The sequence below is a fragment of the Capra hircus genome, chromosome 8 (assembly GCF_001704415.2).
Source record: "Capra hircus breed San Clemente chromosome 8, ASM170441v1, whole genome shotgun sequence".
Lineage (NCBI taxonomy): Eukaryota > Metazoa > Chordata > Mammalia > Artiodactyla > Bovidae > Capra > Capra hircus.
Genome location: NC_030815.1, coordinates 83,598,708 through 83,611,362, shown reverse-complemented (window position 1 = coordinate 83,611,362; position 12,655 = coordinate 83,598,708). Strand labels below are relative to the sequence as shown.

Genomic DNA, 12,655 nt, shown 5'->3' with positions numbered 1-12,655 from the left:
AGCTTAAAAGAAGAAATCCAAGTGGCCAATAAAGAAAACACTGCTCTACCTCAATAGTAGAAACCACAATGAGGTACTGTTGCATGCAACTAGATTGGCAAAAAGCAAGAATAATTTCATAATATCAGATGTTGTCAGGGATATTATATAATAGGAACTGTCATTTACTGTTGGATTATAAATTGATGGAAGCAACATGAAAACCATTTGCTGTTGTATCATTTAAGGGCTGAGTAAGGGACACAAACTTGATATGGGAAAAACTTGGAAAATTAAGGTCTGAAAGATGTTTCATTGGAGGATCTGGGAAAAAAATCTCTGACCCAGATCCACCAAGGGAAGCTGGTAAATCAGTCAGTGGACAGCTTGGATCTCTGTCTCAAGTCATTGTAGAATAAGAAAGAAAAAGACTGGAACACATCTGTCTAGCCACGTCTAACACTGACAGTCAGTGGACTTGCAGAAGAGCTTTGCCAGAGAGTTGCTCTTGTACCTGGCTCAAAAGTTGGGAGGTTACAGGAAAGGTTAGTGTGGGCTGCTTGCTGTCCCCTCTACCCAGCAAGTGGCAGCCTGTGACAGCCGAGGAGTGCCTGGGCCCCACATTTACCTTTAGGAACATAGTAACTATAACTAATCTTCTACCTTAAGCAGTGTTTAGCATGGCTGTGCTCAGTTGTGTCCAGTTCCTTGTGTCCAATTCCCCTTTCCTTCTCCAGGGATCTTCCCAACCCAGGGATTGAACCAACATCTCTTGCGTCATTGGCAGGCGGCTTCTTTACCATTGAAACAATATTTAATTGTATATAAATGAAATTATACTATGTCTGTTCTGTGTATCTTGCTATAGTTGACTATATTCATTAGTCAGTTTACCTTCTAACCATAATCTTTTTGACATAAGGTTTCTTTTCATGGTAAGTTTATATAGGAAGAAATTTTAAAAGGAACCTATACTATGGGGCTTCCCAGGTGGCACAGTGATAAAAAATCCACCTACCAATGCAGGAGACAAAAGAATCTCGGGTTTAATCCCTGGATTGGAAAGATCCTCTTGAGTAGGAAATAGCAGCCACTCCCGTATTCTTGCCTGGAAAAGTCCATGGACAGAGGAGCCTGGCAGGCTACACTCCATGGGGTCACAAAGAGACCCAACTGAGCGACTGAGCCTGTGCGTGGTATGGAGGAAAAATACTAAAGGGGGAAATTAGTTTGCTTTATTTATAAGTTATGAATATTATGCTATTTTGCAACATTAAGATTTCCTACTATGTGCATGTCATTAATGTCCAATTTTATAGAAAAGGCAGTGTTCTTTAATAAACATAAATTAAGTGGAAAGCATCACTGTAAAGGTTCATAATAGTTTAATAATTAAGAAAAAGTGAATGACTTCACTGAACTCCCTAAAAGTTTTTTTTTGTTACTTTTGCTGTTATTTTTAGAATTAAAAAACCAAACCAACTTACTGAGTCTTAGTGGAAAAACACTGTGTGTGACTGCAGGATCAGCGCTGTCTGTGACTGACAGTCCTAGTACTCTTCTCTGTCAGTATATCAACCTACAGCTCTTGAATGCAGAGCCACAAGGTGCGTACCTCCTCCAGTTGTGAACACTCACCGGGCAGGTAATGAAATGCTAGGTGTTAAGCTTCCTTTAATGTTCAATCTTTCTGATTTATATGGATTTTTCAAGTCAGTTTCAACTTAGTAATTTAAAATGTAGACTCCCACATTTCTTTGGAGGATACTCATGGCTTGTTTCTTTGGTGTGTTTCTATCTAACATGGTTAGGAAATAAGATAAATTGGTTAGGTAAAAATTACAGCTAAATGAAGCTGAATTGCTTAAATGCAAAACCATTGTAATTTTTAATTTTTCCCCCTTTTCTCTTGAAATGTATTCTGAGAACTGTTGTAAATATCCACATATAATCAGCAGACGAGATTGGTACTTGCTTTTCCTTGATATTCTAAGATCCTCATTGTGCACAGTTATTACTGTCTTTGCGTGCTTCATTTGACTGTTTACTGAATATCTCTTCCCTAAACTCCTGGGCTCTTATACTAATTGTTTTTTCTTTCCTTTCTCCTTTCCCTCAGTGTCATATTTAAGATTGTTTCTATTTCTACAATTAATCCCACTCTTGTACCCACTTCTGGCCTTTCAAGCCTGTTGCTCTGCCCAGTAGAGCTATCTGGTCACCACCTCCAGTAGGGATCCACCAGCAAGAGGGTGAACTCTCAGGATTTAAATCTTTTTTTATTTTTCTGTAGAGTGTTTAATGGGAACAGTAGGCACTCTTCTGCTTGAAAATCCACTTGGACAGAATGGGCTCACCCACCAAGGTCTTCTGTATGAAGCAGCCAAGATGTTTGGCCTCCGGAGCAGGAAGCTAAAGCTGTTTCTGAATGAGACTCAAACAGAAGGTGAGGAGATTTTAGAACATGCTAATCTTTTTCATTTTTGTTTTTATTTTCTTGAAAATAGATTTTGATGCCATCAATCATTTGTAGATTATATGTGTAAGAGATAATGCTCTTGTTTTCTTTTACTTTTTTGCTGTCTCCAGAAATCTGCCATATTATGAATGTTAGTAATAATTTAAAGGATGATTACTTTTTGCTTTGGAAATAATCTAAAAATATATAATGGTATATTATTAAAAATATACGCTTCTAGGTAAGTTAGCTTGTTTGCTAATCCCAAAATTGTCCTTTTCCCCGAGAATTGAAATGATCACTGTATCTTAAAATAACAGCTTGAAGGAAACATAACTGACTTTATGTGCCTACTCCTTTTCTGAGTGAGCTGCATAAAAATGTGAAGAGTTAGGCCATTAGTTGACATTCTCCATTCCACAATTGAGAAGACAGAGAGTCAGGACAAGACACAGGCTAGTGTCTCTAAAGATAGGTTTTCTCTTACTCCCACTTAGATCATCTGCTTCTGTGATTTCAGCTTCTGTGGCTGTTCTGGCAATTTCTCTGTTGACTTTTTAGCCCTCCCGTTGTGTTCTGTTCTATAATCCCGTTTCACATGGGTGTTCATTTTAATGCTGATGCTACTGGAATCATTTCCTCAAGTAGCTTCCCTTAATGGGATCTGTTTTTTTCTGATTAATAGCCATCCTTCTTGTCATCCCAAAAACCTTTTGTCATTTCATCCTTTTATTTTTACAGCCTTATAGCATGGGATTTATTGGAGTTTCTAAATCAAGATTTGCGTCTCCCAGCTCTGGTGGAAAGTTACTAGACATTGTCTTTCCCCAAATAGTCATATCTTTGATTCTTCTGAAGTTTGAATATGCTGTTCTTGAGTATAAGTTTTTCAGTATAATGCATTCTTCATTTCTGTTACAGTGTTTTGATTTCTAACATTTCCTTTTAATTCTTTCTTAGAATTCCCATCTTTGTGCTTACATACCCATCTGTTCTTCAACATTGTCCACCCTTTCTGTTAGCATCTTTAACATTAATCCTAGTTATTTGCAATTCCCAATCTGATGTTTTCAAAATCTCTGCCACATCTGAGTCTAGTGGTGATGGCTTGCTTCATCTCTTCCTACTGTGTTCCCTTTTAGAATAACGTGATATTTGGTTGAGATGTTTTGGGGAGAGGGAGCTGAGGTAAGGTAGGCTTTCATTGTAAAGTTTTATGTTTATCTTCTAGGAATTAGGCTATAATTGTTTATTGTTGCTGTAGGCTCCAGAGGCTCCAATTTCCTTCTGTTGTTTTATGGTTTCCCTAGAGATTCCTTTTTAAATATGGTCAGAGCTTTGCGCATCCTTTCAGCTGTAATACGCTATTATACAGGAACCCTTATGATGTTGTAGTAGAGTATGTGGGGAGAAGTGTTCTATAATTTTAAAGTTAGTTTTCAGTCTTCAGTAAGCCTATGCCTCTGAGCTGTGACCTTCACAGGTGTTTACTCAGCTTTTTAGTTTTTCCTCTTTAGGTGAGAAAGGAAGGCTGAAGGAGTCTAGAGATGGGTATTTCTCTTTCTCCAGGTCAGTTAGGCTCTGGTTAAAAAGAAAAATAATAGTTACTGATAAGGAAGAAGCTCTCACATTTTACTGGGAAATTTTTTCTCAGAGCCTTGTACCTTTTTTATCTTCATTTCCTCCATTGTTGTCACCTTTTGTGTTTAGTTTATTTTTTGTATTGTACTATTTTCTCACTTCCTTTTGTGTTTTTTTTCTGTTAAGATGCTAGTGTTTACCATGGGGGTTACAACTAACATCTTAAATTTGTAACAATCTAGTTTGAATTGATGCCAGTTTGACTTTTATAACATACAAAAGCTCTGCTTCTATACAGCTCTGTCCCCATTTGTATTCTTGTCAGGATTTATATCTTTGTAATTATGTGTCCCCAAACAGAAATTCTTAATTATGTTTTATGTATTTACTTTTAAATCATGTAGGAAACAAAAAGGGGGGTTGAAAATTAAAAGCAGCAGCAATATGACTTTGATTCACTGTCTGGCACCCTTTCATTTCAACCTGAACGATCCATGTAGCGTTTCTTTGTGGTCAGAGCTGGTAGTAATGATCTCCTCCCTCAATTTTTGTTTACTTGGAAATGTCTTAATTGTTCCTTAATTTTTGAAGAAAAAATTAAGAAGAAGAAAAACTCTGTTTTGTTAAATGGAGAATTCTTTGTTGATAGTTTTTTCTTTTAGCACTTAAAATATGTTACTCCTTTGCCTTGTTGTTCCCATGGTTTCAGATTAGAAATTAATCTTTTAATCTTATTGAAGATCCCCGGGACTTCCCTGGTGGCTCAGACAGTAAAAGCGTCTGCCTAAAATGTGGGAAACCCGGGTTCGATCCCTGGGTCTGGAAGATCCCCTGGAGAAGGAAATGGCAGCCCACTCCAGTACTCTTGCCTGGAAAATCCCATGGACAGAGGAGCCTGGTGGGCTGCAGTCCATGGGGTCACAAAGAGTCGGACACGACTGAGTGACTTCACTGGTATTTTGCCTCTCTTTTGCTGCTTTCATGATTTGGTTTTTATTTTTTCAAATATTCTCTATATTCTTTTCTTTCTGAAACTCCCATAATGTGTATGTTGGTCACTTGGCCTGTATCTCACAGGCTTCTTAGGTTCTGTCCACTTTTCTTCATTCTCTTTTCTTCTCCTTCAGACTGGATGATTTCACATGTCCTAGCTTCAAGTTCACTGATTCTTCTGTCTGCTAAACTATGTTGTTAAAATTCTCTAGTGACTTTTTTTAAAAGAATTTTTTGATGTGAACCATTTAAAAATCTTTATTGGAATTGTTACAGTATGTCTTATGTTTTCTGGGGTTTTTGGCCATGAGGCATGTGGGATCTTATCTCCCTGACCAGGGATTGAACCCTCACCCACTGCATCAGAAGGGACCAGGGGCCTGCTAGGGAAGTCCCTTAAGTGACTTTTAATTTCAGTTATTGTACTTTGCATTTCCACTATTTCTGTTTAATTCCATTTTATAATTTCTCTATTGATATTCTCATTTTGTTGATAGTTTTCATGGCTTTTTAGTTCTTTGTCTGTGGTTCCCATTGGCCTTCCCATTAGTGTGTTGTTTTCCATTTAAGACAGTTGATTAAGACAGTCTGTCTATTAAGTTCAGGTATCTGCATTTTCTCAGGGACAGATTCTGTTAATTATGTTTTCCTGTGAATGGGCTGTACTTTCCTATATTTTGTATGCCTTGTAATTTTTTGGTTGTTGAGAACTGGATATTTGAATGTGGTGACTGGAAATCAGGTTCTCCTCCCCAGGGTTTGCTGTTTTTGAGGGTTGAAGGCTATAGCCATCTATTTATGACTTTTCCAAACTATTTTAAAAAATAGTTCCTTTATTAATATCTTGACAAGAGTTTTTTTGACCTCCAGGAACTAAAAGTGTAAAAACGAAATACCCACTTCTCCTAGTCTTTGAAGATTGGCTCTTTTCTGGGTCACTCCTTCAGCTCTGCCAGGCCCTGCCTTAGGCTTCTCTTTCTTTTTGCACTGAGTCCTGAAAGTCAGCCACCTTTGGCCACAAAAACCTTTTATCTTTATCAGAATCAAATGCCTCTTCTCAGGTCTATGTATGCATACTGCTCTGGGCATGCGTGTGGCTTTCTAAATTATCCAGTATACAGGGACACTTTTGTTGTTTGTTTTTAATTTAGCTGTGTTGGGTTTTAGTTGCAGCACACAGACATTCTAGTTGGGGCACGCAGGCTCAGTAGTTGCCCTTCATGGGCTCTTTCATTGTGGCCTGTGGGCTCCGATGCTCACAGGCTCAGTAGTTGTGGCTTTCTTTTTCCTCTCTCTCTCTTTGTCTCTCTCCTTCTTTCTCTCCCCATTTTCTTTGAGCTTTTATGTATTCAGTGTGTTTTGATTTATAACATCTGTATTATACTTTTGGATGCTCAAATTTTTTATCTTTAGTCGTATTGTCTCCTGTATCTTTTGACCTGAGCCTTCAGTCTTTGATAACTTTTTGCTTTCTGACATTGTAAGTGTCCTTGGTTTATCATGTACTCTTTCTTCCCTAAGCTTGGAACTGATTGTTCTTCCTGTTGTAAGGCGTTAGTATTTAGAAACCACAACTCTGAGCTACTTGCTTAGAATTGAGTCTAGGCCTTTTCTGTAGACATAGAAAATACTGTTTGACAATATTGTCCAATAAGACATATATGGCCCTTCACTTATGGATATTGAGTGTATTTAATGCAGTGCTAGCCCAATATTTTCAATAAAGGAATTCATGCATTAAAAAAAAGAAAATACTCTTTGATGAGGATGTAGGTACATCTTAGTCAGTACTCAGATTAGTTAAGATTAGTTAAGTTAAGGGCACAGTCCTCTAGAAATCTGCCTAAAACTTCTAACCCCAAGTATTAGGAGTTAGGCAGACAAAAGATTTCAGACGAGACCCTGGTCACTCTGGCACCAACTGCGCATTTCAGAGAGTTTCCAAGAATCACCCTCAGGTTTGATAATTACAAGCAGGATTCACAGAACTTATGGAAGCTGCTGTATTCATGACTACATTTATTATAGGGAAAGGAAAAAAAAAACTAGAATCAGGCAAAGGGAAGAGATGCACAGGGCCAAATCTGGAAGGGAGTCCAAGTATGTAACTTCAGATCATCTCTCCCAAAGGAGTCATGGACAGTGTTACCTCCTCCTAGCCCGAGAGCATGATAGTAGTATGTACAGTGTATTACCAACCAGAGAAGTTCACCTGAGCCTTGGTGTCCAGAGTTTATATTAAGACTTCATTACATAGGTATAATTGCTCATATGATTGTTTTTTCTGGTGTGGCCAGCTCCACTCTGAGTCATCTCATTGTCATCTCATTAGCATAAACTACCAGGTGTGTTCACAATATATAACAAAAGATACTCCTGTCATTCAGGAAAAAGTAACCCCCCAGTAGCGGAGACAGAGTTTAGGTTTCCCTTAAGGTAAGGCCGAATATCTTGCTATCCAGGCAGTTAACTTTTTTTTTTTAATGTTCATCCAAAATAGATAGAAAAATTATTTCCTTAAAACTTCTTCTTTCCATTCTAGAAATTACAGAAGAAATCCCTATGAAGACTTTGAACACGAAGACTGTGTATGTTTCTGTGTTACCAACTACAGCAGACTTCTAAATTTCAGTTATCTGTGGTTCAGTCAACGTTGTTTCCCTGGCGTATACCTGTTCTTCCCCCTCCACTGAAACAGATACATGGGCACAGACATATTGAAGATGTTTCGTTCAGATGCATGTATAATATACTGGTTTTTACCTAAAATCAAAATGGAATTGATCAGGTGACTTGAGACTTCACAGTAGTATTCACACTTAACCTTAATCACCTATGCAGTTATGTTAAGGGAAAGTTGGTGTTACCTCAGCTCTAAAAAGTAGGCTACTATACTTGAAATTTTAAGTATAGAATATAGAAGTAGTTTAAATGGTATAGTGTGTGTGTCCACACACACACACACTCATATATTTATATATAGTTTTGTGGCCTTTTAAAACTTGTTTGAAATCTCTTAAAGGAATGGACAGTGTTATATATTTTTTGCTACCTGGATTTTCCTGGGTAATTTAATGGGATATTTTAAGTTTCAGTAAATCAGAACAATAAACTTTCTCTCAGATAATAAATATGTTAGAAGTAATTCATTCTTCCATCTTTAAAGAACTCAAAACTTAATAGTCACTTCCATATTAAGACACTAGACTAAATATCTTTGTTTCTTTTCATTGAAAGAAATTTATTTCTAAAACTCTTCAGATTACTGTTGAAACACATTTGGCACCAAATTATTTCCAGAGCTATGACCATGTTAACGTCAGCAAACTAAAGAGGCTGATTTGAAGCAATTGTCCTAATAGTTAAATTATGGTAGTAAACTAAATATCTAATTTCACTTCTTCCCAAAAATGGCTGTGTCAGAGAAGTAGATGCCAAGACAAAATTAGATGTGCAAGAATCTATTGGGGGAAGGGTATCTTTCTCATACACAAAAGATAAAGGGGAGGGTTTAAGACAAAGGCAGAGCCTTCAGAAGGAGTCCAGAGTTAGGCAGAAATGACCTGACTTTGGACCATGTCTTACTTAGTCAGTGGCTGAAGGGGACTGTGGCCTCAGCACAAATGTATCCATTGATCTGAAAATCCAGTAGCTAGATAAGCCAGCTATACTCCCTACATCAGATTCTCTTGAAAGGAACTCTGAATCATGTGGCTCTAGCCACTAGAATAAATGCATTCAAATCCAAACCCACAGAGGTGGAGGAAACCACACAAGGAACAAGTGTTGGCAAGGATCAGAGAAACTAGCACCCTTGTGCACTGTTGGTGGGAATGTAAAATCTTGCAGTCACTATGGAAAAGAGTATAGAGGTTCCTCGAAAATTAAAAGTAGAACAGGTATGATTTCTATGATATAGCAATCCACTTCTGGGTATATATCCAAAAGAATTAAAAGCAGGGTCTTGAAGAAATATTTGCATACCCAGGTTCATTGCAACATATTCACAGTAGCCAAGAGGTGGAGCAACTCAAATGTCCACTAAGGGATGAATGAAGCAAGAAAATGTAATGTATACATACAATTGAACATTATGCAGTCTTGAAAAAGAAGGATGAACCTTGAGGACGTTAAGCAAAGTGAAATAAGCCAGTCAGAAAAAGATAAATGCTGTGTGATTCCGCTTGTATATCTAGAGTAGTCAAATTCATTGAAATGCAACACAGTGATGGTTACCAGGTGCTACAGAGAGGGAGAAATGGGAATAGTTTTGCAAGCTTTGAAAAGTTCTAGAGGTCTTTTGCACAATGTGAATATAATTAACATACTAAGCTTGATCCTTAAAAATAGCTAAGTTGTTTATTGAATGTCAGAGTGTCAGAAGCCAACCTGAAAGAGCCTCCAGTAGCCAAAGCTGGAACAGTTTGAACAAAAATGTAATTTAGGATTGAATTGAAATCCAAAGTATAAAATAAACATCAGTGAGTACATGCTGATATAAATGATTGAGTAAATAAATAAATGAGAGAGGTGAGACAGATCTTGGTAAAATTCCACATAATTTATATAGATGTTCCCTCTCAAGGTGGTACGCCTTAACTCCCCATACCCTGAGAGTGGGCTGTACTTCATGATTTACATCAAAAAAGTATAAAGTATGGAAAGGGGACAAAAAGCAACTTTGCAGTTAGAAAACTGGCACAGACAGCCTCGGACAGGTCAGCATCATCAGTTTGATGGCATATACTCCTAATAGGACTTGATGAGACTGTTAATTTACTTCTGTTGTCTTCCCAAGCACTTAGAGCCCCAGACTAACCATGAGAAAAACATAAACTGAGAGACATTCTGACAGTACCTGGCTCTTCAAAACTGTCAAGGTCATCAAAAACAAGGAATATCTGAGATATTCACAGATCAAAGGGGACAAAGCAGACAAAGGCTAAATATGATGTGACATCCTGGATGTGATCCAGGAACAGAAAAAAATCTGAAGGGGAAGACTCATGCGATCCAAATAAAGTATGGAGTTTAGTTAACAGTATTGTATCATTGTTGGTTCAATAACTGAAAATGTACCATGATAAATGTAAGATGTAAGTTAACAGTAGAGTAAACTGGATGTAGAGTGTATGGAAACTCTGTTAAGAAGTGGAAGAAAATGAAATTTAAAATTATTTGTGATAGCATCAAACACTGAAATACTTCAAAGACAAATTTGACCAAAGATGTGTAGTACCTGTATCCTGAAAATTATATTGCTTAGAGATAATAAAGCCTGTATGATTGAAAGAGATATGTCATGTTCATACTAGTCAGGTAGCGCTGCCATAACAAAATACCACAAACTAGTGACTTAAACAGCAGAAGTTTATTTTCTCACCGTACTGGAGTTTAGAAGTCCAATATCACCAAGGCTGCAGGTTTAGTCTGTCCTGAGAGCTCTTACATTTTCACTGCATCCTCACATGGCCTCTTTGTGTGTGTGAACTCCCGGTGTCTCTTGTTAGGACACTAGTCCTATGGGATTTAGGGACCCACCCCCATGACCTCGGCTTCCTAATTGTTGCTAGTGGTAAAGAACCAGACTGCCAATTCAGGAGACAAAAGTAAGAGATGAAGTTCTACCCGTGAGTCAGAGAGATCCGCTGGAGTAGGAAATGGCAACCTACTCCGTATTCTTGCCTGGAGAATTCCATACACAGAGGAGCCTGGCGGGCTACAATCCATAAGGTTGCAAAGAGTCGGACACAACTGAAACTACTTGGCACCTGTGACCTTAATTAACTTTATAATATAAATGCAATCACATGGGCATTAGAACATCAACATTTGAATTTCAAGAAAACAACTCTTTATAATTTTCATAGATCTGAAGATAATATTAAGCTGATAATTATCCCAAGTTAATGTAAAGGTTCAATGTAATACTGATCAAAATCCCAGCAGAATTTTTTTATAACCTACCTTAACTAGCTGGTTTTAAATTTTATATGGAAATGCAGAGGATTTAAGACGTAAGTTTTCAAAGAGAAGTACAAACTTGGAGGATTTAAATAATCTATAGGATTTATGAAACTATATAATTAAGACTGGAATTGGCAGAAAGATAAGAAATAGAGCATTAGGGCAGAATAGAGAATCCAGAAGTAGATCTATATATTTTCAATTAATTTTTTTTAAATGATGGCAAGGACATCAATGGGAAAGGGATAATGTTTTCTCCAAAATGGTGCTGTAACAAGTGGATTGTAATAGAGACACATCCACAGAATCTTGTTCTATACCTCTCCGTTTACAAAAGGACTCATAAGTCAAAAAATATAAATATAACAAATATAAATAGGCAAAATATATTTTACCACAATGTGTAACAGAAGTAAAAGCTAAAATTATAAACCTAGAAGAAAACCTTAGTGACTTTATATGGTAAGTAAAATGATCCCCCAAAGATATCCTCAGCTTAATCTCTGGAACCTGTAAGTATATTAAATACCCAGGGTCACATCTTTGCAGGTGTGATTAAGGTTGTAGACTTTAAAGAGATTATCCTGGTTTATCTGAGTGGGCCCAGTCTAATCACAGCTTTTAAAAACAGAACTTTCTGGAGGCAAGAGAAATTGACAGAAGGGGAGGTAATAAATTCCAAACATGACAAGTGAAGAAAGAGAAAAACAAATATGTATTTAAGCATATTGGGGGCTTCCCTGGTGAGTCAGACGGTAAAGAATCTGTCTGCTATGCAGGAGACCCAGGTTTGATTGCTGGGTTGGGAAGATCCCCTGAAGAAAGGAATGGCTACCCACTCCAGTATTCTTGCCTGGAGAATTCCATGGACAGAGGAGCCTGGCGAGCTACAGTCTATGGAGTCACAAAGAGTCAGACCCAACTGAGCAACAAAGAAGGCATATATATGGAATCTATAAAAATGGTACTGATGAACCTATTTCCAGGGCAGGAATAGAGACACAGATGTAAAGAACTGACTTGTGGACATAGCAGAGGAAGATGGGACAAATTGAGAGAGTAGCATTGAAATATATACATTACCATGTTTAAAATAGCTAGCTAGTGGGAAGCTGCTGTATAACAGGGAGCTCGGCCTGATGCTGAGCTGGGATGGGGGTGGGTGGGAAGGAAGCTCAAAAAGGGGAATATATGTATGCTTATGGCTGATTCATGTTGCACAGCGCAATTATCCTCCAATTAAAAAAAAATCCAAATATGAGAATTTGTTATGCTGTTGCTGGCTCAATGATGTCGGGTCCATGTGCAAGAACTGAGAAGGGCCTCTAGAGCTAAGGTCAGCCCCAGATGATAGCAAGGAATCAGAGACCTCAGTCCTGCAGCAGAAAGGAACTAGAATCTGCCAGTAGCCTGACCAACCTTAGAAATAGATTCTTCCCAGAAGGCCCTGATAAGAGCCTAGACAGTCAACACCTTCACTTTGGCTTTGTGAGGCTCAAGGCAAAGAAGTCATCAAAGTCCACCAGACTTCTGACCTACCAACTTATGAAACAATAAGTTTGTTTTGTCTTGACCTAAGTTTGTGATAATTTATTAGAGCAAGGCAAAAGTTTTCTTAAATAGGTTACAAAAAGCACAAACTATAAAGGAAAATATGAGTAAGTAGGACTTAGAAAA

At 37.7% G+C, this 12,655-nt stretch overlaps 1 protein-coding gene across 1 annotated transcript in view; it reads left to right on the top strand.

Moving 5' to 3' along the window:
- The window catches only part of IARS (isoleucyl-tRNA synthetase), an 81,237-nt gene extending 70,934 nt beyond the window's left edge, over positions 1 to 10,303 (top strand). The window contains exons 32-34 of the mRNA XM_005684159.3: positions 1,443 to 1,586; positions 2,273 to 2,425; positions 7,554 to 10,303. Coding sequence (XP_005684216.2) covers positions 1,443 to 1,586; positions 2,273 to 2,425; positions 7,554 to 7,636 — 380 coding nt within the window. The 3' untranslated portion in view covers positions 7,637 to 10,303. The remainder of the gene's footprint in view (positions 1 to 1,442; positions 1,587 to 2,272; positions 2,426 to 7,553) is intronic.